The sequence below is a fragment of the Zonotrichia albicollis genome, chromosome 2 (genome assembly GCF_047830755.1).
Source record: "Zonotrichia albicollis isolate bZonAlb1 chromosome 2, bZonAlb1.hap1, whole genome shotgun sequence".
NCBI lineage: Eukaryota > Metazoa > Chordata > Aves > Passeriformes > Passerellidae > Zonotrichia > Zonotrichia albicollis.
The window spans coordinates 46407772-46428996 of record NC_133820.1 but is presented as its reverse complement, the minus strand read 5'-3'; the positions used below and the strand labels follow the sequence as shown (position 1 = coordinate 46428996).

Below are 21225 nucleotides of genomic sequence, written 5' to 3'. Positions count from 1 at the left end.
ACTGTTGACAGCAACAAGAGGAAATGTCTAGACACCCATACATTACAATTCACCTTTTCAACACACTGGACAGCACAATCTCCCGTGGGTGCTTTGCTGAGGATCTCTCATTCTCACTCACAGCTAAAATATGTTTTTAATAAAATAAGTCTTTCCAAGAAAATAAAAGATTATTTAAGAGTCATCTCTCTTCCATAAATTACTCAGGTTATAACCCTAATATTCCTGTGATTGTTGGAGCAGTGAGACGCTCAGTAAATGACACATATTATTTTGCCAAAATGAGGTCACTGCTACCAAAGTTACAAAATCCATAGTGAATCAGATATGTGGTCAGAGAGCAATCAACCCTCCCCCAACTATTAAAGTCCTGGTGGATACAACATCTTAAAGAGAAAGTCTTCAGAGCACTTGGAACTGTGTCTAAGGCTTTAACTCACTTTAACCCATGTGCAAAAAACAAACTTGATTTGCACTTACAGGCTGTGCTAGAACCTCCAGGTTTTCTCCCCACTGAGGTTTAGTCCAGTAGCCAAAGAGTCAGACAAGTTTATTAAACTATAGATTACATGAGACAGGGAACTTGCAAACATCCTTGAAGTAAGAACAAATTAAATATCTCCTTAACAGGAAATAAACCCATTAATATGGTGTAACATAAGTCACCCTTGTGCTCTAAGCATTATTGGGTAAAAGTAAATTCAGTCAACTCTAAAATCAGCAGATATTTTAACACTTGAGTGTAAAGCACCAAACAGTTTGTTCTCTTCTAATTCAAGCTTATCTAGTAAGGTATGAAGAATTTCATACATATAATTACCTAATGACTTCGCTGTAAAATTTCATCTCAGACTTGAAACTGGCATGTGGAGATGTATTTTGAAATTGGTCTCTAAGTGCATGATCTGTAAATGCTTCTACTTGCAACTCTACTCTTGTGAGATGCTCCCAGTGAATTCATGATCCTATTTAAAGTTTATTTGAGAAACAGAGGGTTTCAACCCTTTGGGGGTGCTTACATGAACGTGACTCACCCAGCTCCCTCAGTGTACCAGAAAGATTCCTCCTGCACTCCTCCAATTTTTGACTGCCACCTCCTTCCATTAAATATGACAATGAGCATTTAACAGAGCAGGATTTGCACATGCGCTCCTCAAGTTAATACATAATTGAGCAGTTTGCTCCCTAAAATACTGCCACCTACTTTTTACCCTCATAATCTCCCATAGCCCAAGACAGAAAGAAGACATGCTTTTGGGGATGCAGACCCCAGCTTCAAACTTCCACAGGCTGATTTTGGTGGCCAGGGGTCCTGGTCACAGCTTCTAAGACACAATGAGTGGCAACAGACGACTCATGTCAACGGGTCTCTAGTGTTTCTTCAAAGACACAGTCCCTCATGTCCATTAACAACCTATCCCAGACCTCAAAAAGAGACTGAGCTGCTTAATTTTGTTTCTCCAAGTAGAGACTTTTTCCATTCATTTTCTCTCCCCAAGAATACTATTTTCAAATCATTAGCACTGCTTTACCCTTCATTAGCAACACCTCCTTCTGCTCTAATTTCTGGAGGTCATATAACTGCTTAGTTCTATTTTTTCCTCTGTTCTTTCAGCCTTCTTCTTACATGTACATATGATCCTGACTGAAATCTACTATAGAAAGGCTTGACCCAAAAACTAAAAAAATTGAGGAGCAGCCATCTGGGGTGAAAAGACATGGTTTATAGTTGCTCATAGTCAACTTAGATGGTAAAAAATAACGTCTGTGATGAGCTCTTTAATATAGGAAGAGTAACAACTATTTCCTACTGTGACACCAGTGGTTCTGTGGATCACCATGTGAAAACCATCTGCCCAGCTGACTGCTTCCTTCTTCTCTAATTTTACCAAGGTATCTGTTTTTAAGTCATACAAAAACCAGTAATATGAGGCGAGTGGGTGAAATGGGATGGTCTTTTAATGCAGTCTGCACTGGACAATTTAATGCTCCTTTCTGGCATTACAGTCTTCATTGTATCCAGGTACTTCCACTTGGATAACCAAAGTAGAGGGTTTAATTAGGCCACTATATTTAGAATCAGAGCCTGCAACATCCCACTGCATTCAATATTTGTAAAAGCAAGCTTCTAGTAAAAGCTAAAAACATTAGAAAATATTCCGATTTTTTAAATCTTTCATTATGCACCTTCTTAAATACTTCTTAAATTCTTTTGAAACGTAAATATTATAAAGCAAAAACTGTACAGATAAATAGATTGCTAAATTTTTTTTTTAAAGCATAACTGCTTTATTTTCTTTTATTTAAAGAGTAGAGATTATGAAAAACAAGAGCACTATGGCTACAAGTTTTGGAGCAGACACAAAGAAAGGAGGCATCTAACTAGACTGTTAAGATTGCATTAGTAATGTCAGCATGTTAAAAATTAAGCCAGTGACTATTTAGAGCTCTATGCACCTACACAGAGAACACATGAACACACACATGCTCTTACAAAAATAGAGAAAGGTTTATTTACTCCCAATGTATCTTAAATTGTGTACTATGGAGTAGTTGTTGATGGTATTACATTCCCAGGTTATACTGTCTTTCTTTATTTCAGGTTCTATATTGCATCCCAACAAGCTACAAATAAATACTTTCCTGATTACGTCTGCTAAGAGGGCAATGGATGTAGTTGGCAAATTATGTCTTTACAGCCAGAGCTCACTTATACCACTTGAACCCAGTTCCTGTGGATACCAACTGGTTACTTAGTAGGTTAACACTAGGATTCAAGTGATCTGAGTAAGTATATGCTACAAGGTAAAATCTCATGAGGCAGTTCCTTTATGAAGGCTGCTTTGTGGTACACTTAAAAAGAAAAAAAGAGAAAGAGACAGAAACTACTAATCTTGTAGATCCTGGATATGTAGTTAAAAGCTGTATTACAGATGAAATGTCAGAATAAATCCTTCTTCATCCAGAAAGATAAGTTAATACTAATTTCAGAAAGCACGTTCTGTATACCTTAGTCATTCAGACTTTTAATGTAGTTCCCAGGCTGAATCAGAAGCCCAGGAGTCCTGGTGTTAATTTAAAGATCACCAAATTAGCAATTCTTCCCCTCCTAACTGCAGCAGCCCTAAGAGCAGCAGCTCTGCAACTGGCCTGAGGCCCATGAGAGTCTGAGACAGAAGCTATAACACGAATCATTCCCTTCACCAGTGCATGGCAAATTTCACTGCATTTAGCACAATCAATGTTGGAGTCCTGACCAATTTCTCCAGCTGGTAGTTTTTCCAATGAGAAGAAATAGACAATTCTCTTTTTTGTAGGGAAGGAGACCTTGCCTCTCAAAGCCTGAAGGTAGATGATAAAATGGGCACAGGGACAGGTGGACAGGCAGCTCTACTCCTTCACCACAAGGTCTGTGCACCCAGGTGCCCACGGTGGCCTTGGGCTCAACAGCCACAGAAAAAAAGTTTCTGCTGCACAGTTCTGAAGGAGATTCCCTCTCTTCTTGCCCCAAATACAGTCCCACCTTACCACCCCTTTATGCACTATGTGGGAGTTTGCACCACTTTAGCCAAGCAACTACCCCAGAAGAAAAACCAAACAAGCTATTTCTGAGACAGTGCAACCTCTCCAGCAGTCTCATTGCCACATGCTCACCAGCTGGGGTCCTATGAGAAGGCAGTATGGCAAGCTGGGAATACAATATCATTTCTAGGATTGTACGACGTGAATTTTCAGCATGACAGAGTATGGGGCAGAGGTCCTTGACCCATCCTACAGCTCTGAAGGTCCTTGTACAAGCAAGCCTTTCGAAAGCCCCGCAACTTCCTTTAGTTTAAAACTTATGCCTAATGCTTTTTCCTATACAAATCCATAATTGTTTTATTTGTTTGACAGAAATCCCTTACTCTGAAACAAACAGAAGTGCTTCAGTTACAAATGCTCTGCTGGCTATATGCAGGCTGGGATGCCCTGCAACACAATCACATAGTACTCAAGGGCAGTACGTCCAAAGTGGTTCTCAGTTCTCAAGATCAATGGTGAATGAAGAGTTCATTTTCATTCTTGAGCATTCTGCCTGGGGAGGTAAATCTAACAAACAATTGATCACCAGCAACTAAAAACCTTTGGCACATACGTTCAAACATGTAGCCACTCTTAAATAGCTAGGTGTCACTGTCATAGCAGCCACTAACACTCAAGCACACTCACTTGTAAAACAAATTGACAAAATGATGCCTTCAAGTGAACTGACACACTAAACCACAAGATCCTGGAAATGAAAACAAAACATCTGCTATCTACTATCCCATGGTACCGAGAACCAGACAAAATACTACTCACAGCTCTGAGTGTCTTAGAGTTTGGCAGTGGAGTTGCCAATTTTCAGAGTTTTCTCTCAGGTACACTTTGCATATGAGCAGCACGAAAATGTAGTATAGAATTGCTGATGGAGAAACATTCAGTGCAGGGTTTGCAGTGACACTAAGTATGAGGATGGTGCATTGTTCAGCTGGCCATTTGTAACAGAAATCATACGGTGAAATAGAGACGAGATCAACTACATCCCATGATTTTCACAACATCCTCGTGGAGACAATTATTATTTAGGGCGTATATCAAACTTTTGATAATTCCTTGCTTTGGAGAAATAAAATCTTCCATAAATATGAAGACAAATTTCAATGAGTATATAAGTTCTTGCATTTCAACTATCAAGTACCACCACGCTACCATATGGTACAAAAATTTTTCTGATTGGGAAATTGGGAACACAACAATCTAAGAAACTCAGAAAATCATGTTTGAAAAGTAGATCTTTAGATTACTATTAAAACATAACGAAGAGGTAAATTGATCTAGAAATGGAAATAAAGAACATGGAAAAACTTTAGACAAGAGGAATAATCCCCAAGTCTCAACTGTTGGAAACAACTATTGCTTAAGTCTACAAGGTACCACACAAGCACACTAGCTCAGTTAATGTCTCTTTTCTCTTCATCATGTTTCCAGCTTGTTTACTTTAAAAGAAAACTTAATAAGTTTCTTTCACTTCAAAAAGCAAAAATACACAATGACACCAAGCCTGAAAGTTTACGTAACAATATCTAAGCCCAAGGGAACTGCCCCAGCCAAGTTGTGAACCTGTGAAAATAATGGAGATACTATAATGAAACACTTATGAGTTCACCTGCATGCAGCAAGACAGGGAAGTGTAACACAGCCCCTTACCACAGCCATGAAGTAATGCTATTCAGTAGAGTTTTTTGATAGGTATCATTAGGCTGCCCATACAAAAATCATCATTATTCTGACATTCAAATTCTTCCATACTGACTCCAGACCAAAAAGAAACTACAACACACACTAAGAGACTGAAAACACCTTGAATAAAACCTACTAACTGCACAACAACTTGGACTTCAAAAAATAGACTGAAATGAAACCACCTTGAGATCAGCAAATCTGTAGAACCATCACCAATATAAACAAGACTTGTACATAAAAATAAAAATTAAATCCTGCCTAGGTCAGCATAAAATACCCAGGGCTAGCAATATACCACAATAAACTGCAGCTGTAAGCCTCATTCAAATGTGATAATGGACATGCAGCCATTAAGCAGAAATTTTAAAAAATCCAGAAGCTCGAATTTACTATGTCCTACACATTTCACCTCCAGAAAAACTCCACTAAACAAGGATTTCTATCTCCATCAAAAAAAAAAGAGTGGACAATACCTTTGTCCTCATGTCTACCACAGAGTTTTCAAAAGTTGGGTTCTCCTTGTTGCATTCACCACGTTGGCCAGATCCTTCTGATCCATTGGAAGCTGCAGGCTAAAGAGCAGGGTGGAAAAAAACATTATTAAAGTGGCTGAGATGTGTGCTTTAATTAAATTACATTTAAACATAAAGACTATCATGCACACACAAAAGGGTACCCTGAATTCAGATAAGTATCAGGCAGCTTACACAGAAGATTTTCCCCTCAATGTTTTTTCATGAAAAACTTTCTGCGTTTAATCTTACAGGCACTCTCATGGAAGTCCATGAAAGTCTTAATAGGCTAAATCTGCAATATGATGCTTATCATAATCTCTGTGTGACTTCAGAAGGCATTCAAGGTGCTCTGCAGCTCTCGGCAACAGAACATAAAGATAAGGAAGGAAATCAGTGCCCTGCTAAAAAGACCTGCTGACCATGATGGGGCTCTCATCTGGAGTAGCTGCAGGAATTATAATATATCTCCTTACAACAACAAACAAATTATCTGGTTTGTTTTCTTATTTCTAATTCCTGACATTCACCTTATTTTTTATAAGGTTTCATGCTTGACTAGTAACCATATGTGTAAATCTTTTAAATTCAAATGCATTTTTTTGTTACTTTTCCTTCATTTACACAGATTTCAATCTTACATTGCTTATACAAAACCCTCATAAAACACACAGTATTTCTTCAAATAATATCTTTGGCAGAAGACATAGTAAATGGCTGTATTTGTTTTTTCAATTTTCTGCTGAAAATCTAATACATTACTGTAGATTTTACATTAAGACAGTAAATATCACAAATGACATCTCTGTTTACAATGCTCTGCCCTGCAATAATGTGCTTGAGAAGCAGCCTTTGAATGAAACGTGATGACCGCCTCTAACTTGGATCTCAAAAAATTTCTGATCGCTCTGCAAAAGCACAAACAGGAAAGCAGGGAGGATTCAGACAGAGTTCAGTGCCTTGTGACTGTGGGTGCCAGGCATAGCAAGCACCCTGAGTGATTTAGACTCATCCTGTTTTAGCCTGTGCAGGCATCCCGCAGGAGTGCAGTCAATTTTAACACAACAGGCAAGAAATTGTTAGCATTTTAAGTACAACAGCCTTTGCCAGCACAAGTTAGAAAACAACAAGCCAGTGCCACAGAAACAGCCAAATCACATTCGCATGTGCAAATGTTCTCTCCTCTGATCCTCGGCTGTTTATTTAGGGCTCTGTCCAGCAAAAGACTGCGTGCTGGCCTCAGCCCAGCCAACTTCTTAGACACGTGCTTTTAGCTTCCCTGGAACCAGTGGGTGAGTCTTGTGCTCCAGTAAAGACTGTGTTTAAAGGTTGGATCAGGTCCAGTAGCTCAGCATTACATGGGGCTAAGTAAACAGAACTCCGCAAGCTTCCCTCACATGGAGAACCACTCATTCCCTTAGCTGGTTTCTAGTCTTGAAGGTTGTTGAGTATCTTCCATTTGTAATCTGGAAGGGAGTAAGGCATAGAAAGACAACAAGGCTAAAACTTTCAAGGACAGCACGAAACTGAACCCAGGTCTTGCCTCAGAGCCTACAGAAGATCCAAGCAACTCCCTGAATGTTTCTTTCAGGAAGAGAAAATTGGTTTTGCAAGGACCTAAAAAGCATGCATAAAATTTTCAGTTCATTTTTGCTTTCTTCGAATACCTGATGTTTTTCATTGTTATTATTTACAGGCAACAATATAAACTCTTCAAATCAATACATTATTTATTTGCTGTAATCATCAAGACTTAACAGATCCTGATCCTAAAGGAGCTCAGCTCCTGCAACTTCTCTAAAGAGTTTTGACAAGCTTCAGCAGAAACTTCTATGGTAACATTTATCAAATAAGTGCAGCTGCAAAACAGGATAAGAAACTTACTTTGTTTATATTTTACATGTTTTTTCTCAAATTTTTCACCATTAGTTGGCTCCAATATTTTGAAAGAACATAAAACAATGTCATAAGATGCTATGAAATGGTTCCATTGTTTTCCTTAGGGAAATGGGTCACAAATTCATTGTAAAGAGCCGAAAATCAATGACATTAGGGGGGTTCAAACAGCTCAAGCAAGAGTAATTGTAATAAATCTGGAACATCTCACTGTTCCAGTGTATTAAGTTTCGATAATCATTAGGAAAATAATATATGGTTTCCCAACTTAAACAAAGCATATGTTAGAAATCCATCTGAACACCAAGAGATATTTAATTCTGTATTATGAAATATATGGGACTGTATAATCCAAAAGGCAGAAAGAATACTTGCTGTGCATTGCGACAGATTTATTAAAAACTAACAATCTTGGATTACAGTCTTTTCTTATTCTTGATTACATACAACCTCCTTTTGGAGGCCAACAAAATGTCTGTCCTGCTTAAAATTATTTGTATACTTTTAGACAAAAGCTGCCTGCCCATGCAAAAGAAGTATTTCAGCAACACTTAATTATTCCTGAACCATGACCAGGAGATGCAGAACGGGCAGCCCCACCATGGCACACTACAAATGCAGTGGACAACGTGCACCGTGCTCACACATCGTTGCAGGAGGTTCTGGAAATAATGACTTCAAGCTTGAACTACAATTACTGCCAAAACTATAGACTTTTTATCACACCCCTGCATCTAGAGGGCTGGTAGTTGGAACTGCTCTATCTTCTTCTTCACAGAAGAAAGCATGATCTTATTCGCTGCAAAGTGGTCAGAGGAACAGAAGAGATTTCACAAGCAAATGTAGCTAGGGCAGATCAAAACTTTACTCACATGGTTAGTAACCATGAGCCATGCAGATCACACCTAAAGCAACCTTCTAATTTTGTGCACAATTAACATTAATCTGTTTAGATTACAATTAACAGCTTCTATTTAGACCATAATCTCTTCAGCATGTCTCTTTTATTGTGCAAACTCACACCATTATTTAAATATTTATTAATGAAATAATAACCACATTACCTACATTGCTAATTTTGTCTAATTTTTACAGTGCTCAGTGAAGTTTCTCTGTGCTTATAACACATCCTGCAGGTAGCTTTTTAGGACATGCACAATTTACACAATCACGTGACAATAAAACTCTGCCTGATTACTTTTTGCCAAAGTACACAGATACGAGTTATGAAAGACTAAGTCGCCAGCTCCACTTTCAGCAGGCAGCAGGTTCCAGTTCATGTCTGAGCCAACAATCAGACAGAAGGAGCATCTGCCCTCACAGGCAGTTATGGCATATGAGGTTTCCATAAGTTTCTATGGGAGGTCCTCCTACAGCAGCCAAGCCATGGAATAATGGTGGATGAACTCCCCAGTCTAGCATAAGAACTTATAGAATTTCCAGGATTTATACCGGATATATTAATAGGAGGAACTTATAACCATCCCCAATAGTTACCACATGTTTATTTCTTGGGGTGAAGCCCAAGACTGAGAATATAAAAAAAATATTTAAAAAAAAACCAGGAAACAGACGTGCAAACTTTATTCTTCTTTTCCACGGTCTAAGATATTGTTTCCAGAACTTCGAATTTACTTATACATCTGGAATATTTTCTAGAGCAGATTTGGCTAGAAAAGGCTGATCAGCTCTATAAAGAGCCCAGGAGAGTGGGTGGAAGTGTAAGGAACTACAGTCCATGAGCCCAAAGAAGTGTGCAACTGCCTTAGGGCTCAGAGAGCTAATGCACCTTCCCCTACAGCCACTAGCTTGGGGAACACTCTCCTCTATGCTGTTAGTGAGAGAAGTTCAAAACAGAGGCTGCCCAGGTTGTCTTTGGCCACTTTGGATCACCAGTTGTTAGATCAGCTCCAGTCTCGTGAGAGCCTGTCAATAAATGCTGGCTTGCTCCAAGTCATTTGCATGAGGAGAGGAAAGGAATAAAAAATCCCAGTGATTTTTTAACTTTTGGAAGCTGATTTCTGTCAGGAAATCGATTATCTTGGTAACCAAATGCTCCCACAAACATATTGTTCTGAGAGATACTGCTTGTATTTAATTAACTTTTCTACAGCAAGCATATTTGAAAATCACTAGAACATCTAAAAAGCTACATTTCAACATAATATATGCTGGAATTATCCATTTTGCAGGACATTGATGTAAATTAATTAATTCAGCAGCTATGCTGGAGTAGGAAGCAACCTGAGCTGAACTGAGATGCTCAGCAGGATGCTGCTACTAGCAAAGAACAGAGCACACCTCTGTGCCAGGTACAGCCAACCTGCTCACACTCTGCTCAAGCTGTGTGTGAACCAGAGCTGGACTCAAGTCAAATTCATCCTTTACAACGTGCCAGCAACAGCACAAATGCCTTCTGTGCCTGTGATCTGTCCTCCAATCTCTGCACCTTTCTGTCATACCTATGCAGATTTGACAGCTCTCCTGAATGTGCTGTCAGCATCACTGGACTACAGGAAAAAGAAAACAGAAAAAAAAAAAAAAAAAAGAAAAAAAATTGTACATCTTGGAGAGAGTTTGGGAGACAAATGGGAGACAAAGCATCTTTGAGGGCTTGATGAGTTTTCCCTGCAATGCCATGCACAGAAATAATCCTAGAGAGCATAAGATGATGTGCTTTGCTAGTCCTATTTCTATGCCTCTTATATTCCTTATTACAGGAAGAAATGTCATTCAACAAATTTTTTTGACAGGATATGACTTTCATCAATATCACTGAAAACTCAGACAATCCCAGAGCAGATGATGCTAGAAATAAAAGTCAGAAATACAATCCCACAGAAGTCAAGCAGTTTAATTTGCCTCAGCTGGGCCTAAATTTCAACCCAGAAATAGTATAGCAGAGCTTTCTTTTCTAATTCAGTATTTCTAAGGCCCTATAGAAAGGCATAGTTCCATGTCAAATGATTTAGATGTCAGAAAGGATTTTATTTCCATTTCCACGTTAGGGTTTCTTGTTCATTTTTTGATGACATCAAGGTTTGCTCCACATCACATTGCATTAGCTCAGACTTTGCAGCTGTCTTAAGTCATGGTGATGTTGTAGAGCACTATGAGGTCTCATGCCTAAGCCCTGCAAGAATGTCCTTCAGTCCCTTCTGCACCAGTCTTCCCAATATGACCAGTAAATGTGAATGAAGAAAAATACACATTTGAGTATGGATTCTACTGCACAAATCACATCACTACTGTTTTGATTTTTTTAGGTTATTGTATTTGAAAGTGAGCATAAATATCACAATAATATTTAGTCTGCCCTGGGATTTTTTATGATTTCACTTTAACTAGTATGGATTCAACCTTTCAGAAAATTTTATGACAGTCCTAAAGAGTATTACAGCTCAGGAACAATTATCTGGCCGTGGACTTGTGTCTCAGAAAGGTCAGGATCTGATTTAATGCTGCTCCACCCTCCTGAGAGCAAATCTTGCTCTCAGTGTGTTTCAGGATGTCAGAATGTCACTGGTGAACTTTGCATTTGCTCGTCCCTCATACAGATTTGACCATTCACTAAAGGTTCTCATCCAAGCCATCAGTTACTGGAGTAGGCACTTTTCCTGGACTAATACAAAACCCACACTCAGACCTGCTTTCCCTCCCTACCTGTATCACACAATTATCTAGCTGCACTGCGACTCTAATCTACAGCAAGAAACTGACTTTGCAGGCAGGGAGGAGACAGTAACTCATGCACCAGCTTTTCTCCTAACAGACAGAGAGTTCAGATGAAGCTAGCTGGAGTCAGTTGGCCCCACAAGCTCAAACCTGGTGACTGGCCAGAATACACACACAGGATTCATTTTGCTGATCCAGGCTCTGTCTCCAGTGCCACTTGTTATAGAATCATAGAATGGTTTGGTTGGAAGGGAACTTTAAAGGTCGTCTGTTCCAACGCCCCTGCCACAGGCAGGGACACCTTCCACTAGAGCAGACTGTTCAGAGTCCCATCTAGCCTGACCTTGAATGATTCCAGGGGTGGGTCACCCACCACTTCTCTGAACAATCTGTTCCAGTCTTTCACCACTCTCATTGTAAAAAAAATATCTTATTTCTTGTATAAATCTACTCTCCTTTAGTTTAAAACCATTACTCCTTGTGCTACCACAAAATGCTCCACAAAAAAGTTTGTGCCCATCTTTTTGATAAGCTCCTTTCAGGTACTGGAAGGTGCTCTAAGGTCTCCCAGGAGCCTTCTATTCTCCAGGCTGAAAATTCCAGCTCTCTCAGCCTGACTTCATAGGAGAGATGCTCCAGCCCCATCCTCTGGACTCACTCCAACAGTCCACAATTTTCCCACATTGTGATCTGGATGCACTATTCCAGGAGGGGTCTCAGGAGAGAGAAGTAAAGGGGCAGAAAAGCGAAGAGCTCACACAGAGCTTTATTTTCAAGCTGTGAGACAAATCAAGGCACTCACGTGTCTCCTTCCCCAGGCAGCAGAGAGTCACCAAGGTCACACAATGGTGGACTCTGCCATGTGTAATAACTGGGGAGGGAAGGGAAGGGAGCAGGGCACTGTGCAGACACCAGAGCCCCTGCAAACATAAGCCTTGAGAGGGCTGTTGCTGAAATACAGTCTCCCCTGCTGAGACCTGGCACACTGAATAGCAGAGGTTGGCAGGATCTGATGTGGCAGAGAGAAAAAAATGAGCAAAAAAAAATCACAAAGATGAACTATGCAGCTAGGACGAAGAGATAAATAATTTACAGTTCAGATGCATGAAAATGACACTCAAAGAATGAGACTGGAGAGACTGGTTACAGTTTTCAGGCAAAGACACACCCCAGCTGTAGCTCCGTGCCAGGCAGATATCTGCCTGCAAGAAATGGAGACAATTAACTACTGTATTGCTGATGGGGTATTTTCCAAAGCATTCATGGTAGCACTGTATTTAAACTCCATAGGGCAAATTTAGACACCTCTGAACATGAGAATGAATGACATTAAAACATTAAACAAATAAATGCATTTTCCTCAGCTCACTGGGATATGAGATCATTCTCCTCATTCTTTTACCTTTCAGCTATCAGTCTGCACTTTGCTGGGCATAAAGAAGATAAAACATAAAGAGTAAGTTGGGATATTAAAGATCTATTTCTTTCAAATAAAGCAGAAGCTATTACTGAACTCTTATGAAGGCTGGAGGAAAAGGACTAGAAAAATTAAAAGACTGAACATAATTAATGAATGCTCATTTAGAATTCACCATCATAAAATATCCTGGAAGCAAAATCTACAGCTGAAGAGTGCAGGCTGAATGCAGAAACAAGCTCTGGAAGGAGCTCCATGTGCCCTGTATCAAACTGAGAGGAAAGACAGGGAGCTGTGGCTGCTGGGAGATCCCTTCAAGCATGGGGTAATGACACCTGGCAAGAGGCCCTGCAAGCAGAAAGGTCACCTGCAGCAAGAGTGACGTGCTGAAGCACATGGTTTGATTCCAGTTGTGCCCACCTGCACACATTCACACTGACATCTTATTCATTAGCTTCAGTGGACTCCCTCCACACTTTAGCTCATATTAGAGAAATCACAATCTTGCCGTGAAAGTACAAGTAGACCACAGCTGGAAGCAAATGCAAATAATTGGAAATAGAAAAAAAAAAGTAAGTAAGTCATTAATTGTAAGGGAAAACATGACTAATGATTTTAAATTAAATAATCTTTGCATGCTATTTTAATTAGCAAGGATAATGTTTATTTTACTTACATAGAAGTTCTGGATACATAAATTCCAACCTACATATTTGAGTTGCCATAACAACTTGATACATTTATTCTCTTGTGTCATTTTTATTGCATCAGTGTAGATTTATATTTTTTTAACAACCAGGAAGAAAAAAAAAAGCCAACTGCTTCAGTTGCTATAATAACACACTATTTTTTAATTGTACTTTTCACATTTAATTCTTCTTGAAATCAATATTATTTTTCTCCAAAGATGTTCCTAGCACAGTATGGAAAATTCACTACTAATTTCAGGGCTCGGTGTTGGGTCTGTTAAAAATCCCAAGGATATGTACTGCCTTTTGGCTCAACTACTACTCCAGTAGTCTCCCCTAGGATATATAGCTTGAGGTCAAGTTAACAGAAGACCTACAGAGCAAGTCTAAGCCCCCAGTTAGTGTATATTTCCCTGAAAACCAGAAATAAATTAAATTAATATCTTTCTTTTAATTAAATTAACACCTTTATTCAGAAAGGTGCACAACAGATTTGAGGCAGCAAACCTAACTGCAGAGATGCAAAACAGTTTAGCAAATCACTGCAGTGTGCTCCAGGCCAGGAGTATCTTACAAAGCAGTTCCCACATTTCATACATGCTGGTGTAGCACATGATAAGCTTAACCACACTTTTATCCAGGGACAGAACTGGTTCCTAAACTCTTGGGCCTCCAAGGAATTAAATCAAATCTTTTGAAGGTATGGTCAATTGGCACTATGATGGAAGGAAGAGAGAGAATGAGGACAGCCTTTGTCCTTCCCTCTGTGCAGTGTAGCAGAGCCTGCTGCTGCCCACTGACCTTTCCCAACTCTGCAACCCTGCAAATGGACCCTTTCCAATTAAATTGCAATTACCTTACTGCTGATGTTGCATTTCTATCTGGGCCCCTGTAACAGTCATAATGAGAGAGACTGTATTAATTACTATCAATTATACTCAGGCACAAGGTGAGGAACTGCTTAGTAACCATTGTTCCAGACAGCTGGCATGGACTGACCTCAGATTAGAAATAATAGGACATTTATAAATGTAAGGTTAGAGTTTTTGATTGAGATAGTCTTAGTGAAATGGCTCCTGTGGGCTGCCTTGGCCTCTGGGGGCAGCTCTTCATTTATTCCTAACTTTAATACCTCTACTTTGGTCATGAGAGTTAGAATGGCTGCCTTCAAAGGACTGTATCCCTCTCAGCTGTCAGGAGAACAAGAGTCTGTATGTCCCCACAGGGCCTAGGACAAGATCTAGTCCTTACTGCAGCCTTCCAGTTCATAGAGAGGCCACCAGACAGCTGGAGAGGGACTTTTGACAAGGGCACACAGTGATGGCATAAGGGGGAATGACTTTAAACTGAAAGAGGACAAGTCTAGGTTGGGTACTAAGAAGAAATTCTTTACCAAGAGACTGGTAAAGCACTGGAACAAGTTGCCCAGAGAAGCTGCAGATGTTCCAGCCATAGAAGTGTTGGAGGCCAGGTTGGATGGGACTTGTTGTAGCCTGGTCTACTGGAAGGTATCCCTGTCCATGGCAGGGGGTTGGAACTAAAGGATCTTTAAAGGTCCCTTCCTACCCAAACCCTTCTGTAATTACAACTCAAAAGAGGAGAAACACCCAAGAGTGCTATGTACTGCATGATAACCTTGCAGGAAATATGCTTAAATAAGGACTCACTCCGATAAAGTGAATTCTGATTTATCTCATGATGTGCTGCAGGTCCATAGCAAATCCAAGAATAGAATCCAATCTCCTGTCTCCTTCACAGGCCCACACAGATTCTTCCTATTTACACACACCTCCAGAGAAATTACAGAGGAGGAAAACTATCCACATTTCACTTGAGATTAAATTTTGTGTCTTTTTTTTGCCAAAAATGGTGAAATTAAGTCAGTCTACTCAATAGTGGTAATAAAACCAGTTCCATTTTGAGAGCAGGACTTATGTATCATAAAGTGATATTTAGGATAACCAAAGGTGTTTTATGCTAATTCAATATAAAGCCTGTTAAATAAAAAAGAACCTCAAACCATCAACAAAACCACAAAATCAAAGCCTTGAAGAATATTGTAATGACTTTTACTTCTCAAGATACTTTCGCTTGAAGCATCCTAAACCTTGGTATAGAAGATTATTTGTTTCAGCCAGAGCCATAGGGAGGGGAAATAAGCAGTGGCTGTCACTACAGTGGCAAGCTGCCTTGCTAAGTCATGGCTGCACAGCTCCATAATCATATATACTCATGCTGACATGCAAAAAGACTGCAGCTAAATAAAACCTTTGGCAAAAAATAGTGCCATATCTCTTCATCCAGCTTCCTTCCTTCAAAGCATTACAAAATGCTTCACACCAATATATATCAAAGGGAAAGGACTCAAAAGGTAAGTTAAGTAGAATGAATCAGGTCATTAAATTGCTGATTACATCATCACTCTCCCTAAGTTGATAACCAGACAACAAAGTGAAGTAAAACAGAAAACAACATTCCCTGAATATTTTGCAGAAGGTTGCACTCCATGGATCTGCCAATGCTTAACAATTTCCTTTGTGACAATTATCATTATCTCAATGCTGGATGAGAATCTTTCATTGCCTAACAGGGAGATGGCAGAAAACTATATTTTGTATGAGGATCCAAGAACTATTAACATCAGCCATTTACCAAGGGTATTAAAAAATTATGGACTGTACAGGGGTTTGGGCTTCTGTGAGCACAAAAGCCTGGCACAGAGCCAGTGCCCCCCATGAAAATGCCCTCACCCTGGTGTCTGCTGTGAGATGTGACCAGGAATAAGCAAAACAGGCTTTAGCTTAAACATAAAGAACACTTTATTACCTAAACTACAGGAAAATAGGGAAAAACTATAAGGAAAAGAAAAAAAAATTTGAAAACCTTACAAAAACCACTTTCCTCCTCCCCACTACCTGACTTTCCCAATCCGATACATTCTCCCAAATCACCAACTGCCCAGCCTTGGCACCACACTTTAGTATACTCAAACTTCAGTTCATGAAGAGGAAAGGAGTCCTTCTTGTTCCATAGGCTTCCCCTGGAAACACACTGAAACTTCGTGTGCTTCCCTGTCACTTTGGCACCGCCCGGAAAAAAGTCCTTTTGCCGCTTGTGACATCTTCCTTCCATGCCCAGTGCTCTCACCACTGCGCATGGACCAGAGCTGCTTTTAGGGTTGTCTTTCAAGGATGCCTTGTCTCACTCCAAAAAGGCACAGTCTCTGCGTTGGGACATCTGTCCCCCCCATATTTTTCCAACCCCCTGGGGCCGGGGGGTCCTCACGATGAACCCTCCTGGTTCTGAGCCACTGCTTCCCCCTAAGTGCAGTCTCTGTGTCACAGGAACAACTGAGTCCATGGCCACAAGAAAAGTCCAGCCAAAAGGCCACTCCAAATCATCTCTCCCCATTCAATCATCTCCACATTCTTCGGGCCAGGTCCTTGTCTCATCTCATCTCTTATCTCCCTTCTTATTCAGCTTCGAGGAGGATTAGCATTTTTGCAAGGCCCCAGTCATGAAAGAAAGGGGTTAAAACTTTCAGTCTCTGTCCCGGAGCTGCGGCACTCCCACACACGCTGCCGCTCCGGCCGGGCACTCTTCCCCCCCCCTTCTCCTCCTGGGCCGGCTGCTATCACATTCGGTGTCGCCGGCTCTCTCTCTCTCTCTCCTGGGGGGGGGATGGCTGCCCGAGGGCTGACTCTCTGGGATCTTCCACCCTTCCATCCTCGAAGGCCTCCTCACCTCCCATCTCTGTCCAGGCCCAGGGCCTACCACGTGGCTGCCCCTCCCCCACCCAGCAGCAGCGGCTGGACGGGGGGGGGGGAGATCTGACCTCTTCGCCGCGACGTCCCAAGAGAGCCTCCCAGGGCCAGAGCCCTGCTTTTAACCCCTGTGTATTCTCGGAGGTGTGTCCAAACCCCACTGGCTACACCAGGTGTCAGTATGAAACTCAGAACATCCATTGGTTTGACCACAGCATCCCAGAATTCCCACTCCTTCCTGGTCAAACCACCACAGGGCTACTGAGATTTAATTAAATAAATTTCACTGCCAACTGCAGTTGACACTGAGAAAAGGTGCCGATGCCTATGTACCAGGCAATGCCAAGAACTGCAGGGAGGAAGTCTCCTAGTCTTTGTAATGCCCCTTCCATGCATGGTCCATATGGATCCTGGACTAGAAATCCTTCAGAAGTACCTGCTTGAGCTGACCTGAGAAATAGTGCCCTTATCACAACTCACTGACACTGAGGTCCATATGACACTATCAGAAGGGAAAACCTGAATGAGGCAATAAATCCAGTCTAATAACTGTCTGACTGCAACAACTCACACTAAAGCTCTCTGCAACTCTCTGCATTTGCAATCTGTCCATGTGCTTAGGTAAGACTTTCTCCTTTTGCTGGGATGTATCTGTCATTGAGGAGGCTATCTTGAGTAAACTTGAAAGAACGTCAGATGAAAAATTTGAAAATACTCTCACTGTTGATGAATATTTGCTTGAAACATCCCAAATCACCTTTATGACCATTACTGTACAACCACACCTCTCATTAGCAGAGGCTCAAATTCCAATTCTCGTTTTATTCGGAAGCCTTATAACAACTTGGATGCTTGCTAATGCAAACAGAACACAGCTCTACATGCTATTCTGTATATTTAGCTGTCCCAGTTTCAGTTGGCAGAGAGTTAATTTTCTTCCTAGAAGCTGCTACAGGGCTATGTTGTGGATTTAGGATGAGAATAAAGTTGATAAGACACTGATGTTGTAGTTGTTGCTAAGCAGTGTTTACACTAAGCCAAGGACTTTTCTCACACCAGCCCACCAGCGAGAAGGCTGGAGGAGCACAAGAACCTGGGAGGAGACAGCCAGGACAGCAGACCCCAAGTGTTCCAAAGGACATCCCATACCATATGGCACCATACCCAATATGGAAGCCAGGGGGAAAGCTGGCCACAGGTCACTGCTCAGGCACTGACTGGTCACTGGGCAGTAGATGGAAGGTGTAACTTGTTTTGTATATTCAAAATCTTTATTATTGTTGTTATTACTATTTTTCCTTCAATTTCTGTCTGTCAAAAAGCTTGGTCTAAAATCGCAAGTTTTGCTTTTTTTTTTTTCCCAATTCTTTCCTCCACCCCACTGAGAAGGGGTGAATGAGGAAGGTGTGATGTTTAGGTACCTGCGAGCAACCCCCATCTTGACAACCTATTGCATTATTACCACCACCAGGTTAATACCACACTTCACTAGCTTATAAACAAAGCTGAAGCCAGGCAAGATCACTTTCTGGACACATTTCTCTGCAGTACATAGTCAAACAGGGGTCACTAGAGACAGCCCTAAAAGAGATGGTGGATTCGAATATTGCGCTTTTGAAGTCTATGGGCAAAAATCTACTTTCCACTATTAAGAAAAATACCTGTAATCAGCTATGTAATTTCATGGTTTGGGAACGTCCCCACATCTGTTCTCTTAGCTATATTTAACTAAGAATATTCTTTTGAATATCTGTGACCAACATCCTGATGCTGCTTCACAAAGGCAATCCAAGCCCTTGTTTTCTTTCGGCTGAGCAGCAGCAAAGCCCTGTGAAGCCAGGCACAAAGATTGGTTTTCCAAGATCATTACAACTTGAGCATTCCTTTCTGCTCAGCATTGAGCAAGGATGCCAGGTCAGTCCTCCCCTCTGTGTGAGGACTATCCATAGAACAGAGCACCAATATAAGGAGGGGTTTGGTCCCAGTCCAAGGGTGAGATGATCACAAATTGCAACCAAAGAGTAATATATGATGATTCTAAACCTCAAAAGTAACAGAATTGTCCACCCTGAGTGCAGAGATATCTGAATATCAGGCACATTCCCTAGATAGGGAAAAAACAAGGAATCCAATAAATAAATTGATATTAAATTAAGAAGCAGCATTAATAAATACACTTAAGACTGCAGAAGATGGACTGTTTCAGGCCATAATGTACTCAGCATCCTGAATACTGAAACATCTAATTACAGGCTTGCTGCTGACCTAGCAAAGATGCTGCTGGGTGTGCCGTGAGCATTTTCTGTCCAAAAAAGTAAAAGATATCTCAGAAAAAGAATTCTGATTACATAAGTAAAGGCATATGTCTGTCATGAATCTTCCTGCTGCTCAGGAAGACACAAAGTTATCAGCTTTGTTACCTATGCTTTTTTACACAAAAAAAAAAAAAAAAAAAAAAAAAAAAGTGTGAGAGATGACACCAGCTTCGTGTAATGACTGACCTGAAATCTCTCAAGGGATCCTTTTACTTCTTGTGGTAATTAGCAAATTCACCCAGATTAAACTTGTTTCAGTGGTTCATTAAAACAAGAATAATTTAAAAGTCACCATTGCTTTGTTTACACCAGAGTTTCAAAAGCCACCTTCTGAAAAAATGGACTTCAAATCCAATATGTTACTGCTAATTCTATTTTTTTCCAGCTTGCACAAGAGCTGTTTGATGCATCTCTTGTGTCTCTTCTCAGAAAGAGACACCGTGACTACTTGGAAGTGCTGAGCTAAAATATATATATATATATATATATATATATATATATATATATATACACACACACACAGTGACAGGGCACAGCATTTCTGAAAACCAGGTGGGCTCTACATTTCTGCAAAGAATTGGAGGACCTGGGAAAATTGCATCATTTTGGTTTATCCTTTCAGAGAAGAAATGTTATGCAGCTACAGCAGTGAATTGAACACCACTATTTGGGCTATACCTGTTGAGCAACAAGACTGCCCTCATGTCAGAAAAGCACAAGAAGCCAGACATATCAGCTGAGATGCAGCCAGAATGCTGAATCCACTCAAAGGCACAAAGATCCATTTGCAGCTTCAATCACTTTCCCCCCGCTGGTATTGTGCAAGTCTGTGCAAGCTGATGGAAGTGTGCGATCCAGCTAAGGTGAGACTTTTTAGACATGAGATATTTGAACTATATTAAAAATTCCATTTCAGAACTCATCTGTCAAACTAGTTTTCTGGCTTGAGGGGTGTGGGAGGAAATAGGCACCACACAGAGACATTAGCCAAAACCCAGCACAAGAGGTGTTTTGGGTTAATACATGAAGGTTCTGCTCTATTACACTGTCCATTTCACTTCAAGACAAGAAAAACTGGAGAAGCAAGAGCAAGCAGTGGGACAATATTGATCAAGAGGAGGAGAATATTGTTGCAGGAATTCTTGCTATGACTGCAACCGCCTCCTCTTTCAGGACAAAACAGAGTTTTGAAGATGAAATGATAGTTGCATAGCTTTCTCTGAAAAGCTTCTGTGCACTGGGGGTGACAATACCAGGAAAGTTCCTCACTGAGTATGTCATGAAGAGCTGAAGAAGCAGATCTGGAAGTCAAGAGTTAATGAGGCACAGGAGTAGACATGCAGAGAGATGACAGACCTTAGGAATAAGACAAAGTGGTAATTGATGGTAGAAAGGTGGAAGTTAACAGAGGCTTCCAACAGGAAGGCAAATATGGTTAAAGAAATTAGCTCAGAAAGTGATCTCTATGAAAAGACCGTCCACTTGGATAGGTAAATGGATCAAGATTACATAGGGAAAATAAACATACTCCTAAAGGCTCTTTTCAAGAAGGAGGAGAGTGACAAAGGGTGAACTTCACTCCTTCATAGTACACAAAGGTCTAGACCAGTGCTTAATTCACAATCCAGCTAAATACTATAATGGCAAACAAGCAGTAAATTGTCTCATCTCTGAACCAGGGGCAGCTCTCAC

At 40.6% G+C, this 21225-nt stretch overlaps 2 protein-coding genes across 17 annotated transcripts in view; both read right to left on the bottom strand.

Moving 5' to 3' along the window:
• The window catches only part of PICALM (phosphatidylinositol binding clathrin assembly protein), a 355304-nt gene that overhangs the window by 27444 nt on the left and 306635 nt on the right, over nucleotides 1-21225 (bottom strand). The window lies entirely within an intron of this gene.
• The window catches only part of DLG2 (discs large MAGUK scaffold protein 2), a 993421-nt gene that overhangs the window by 838701 nt on the left and 133495 nt on the right, over nucleotides 1-21225 (bottom strand). For all 15 annotated transcript variants that reach the window (XM_074535042.1, XM_074535043.1, XM_074535044.1 and 12 more), the window contains exon 5: nucleotides 5739-5837. In XM_074535042.1, the coding sequence (XP_074391143.1) occupies nucleotides 5739-5837 (99 nt within the window). The remainder of the gene's footprint in view (nucleotides 1-5738; nucleotides 5838-21225) is intronic.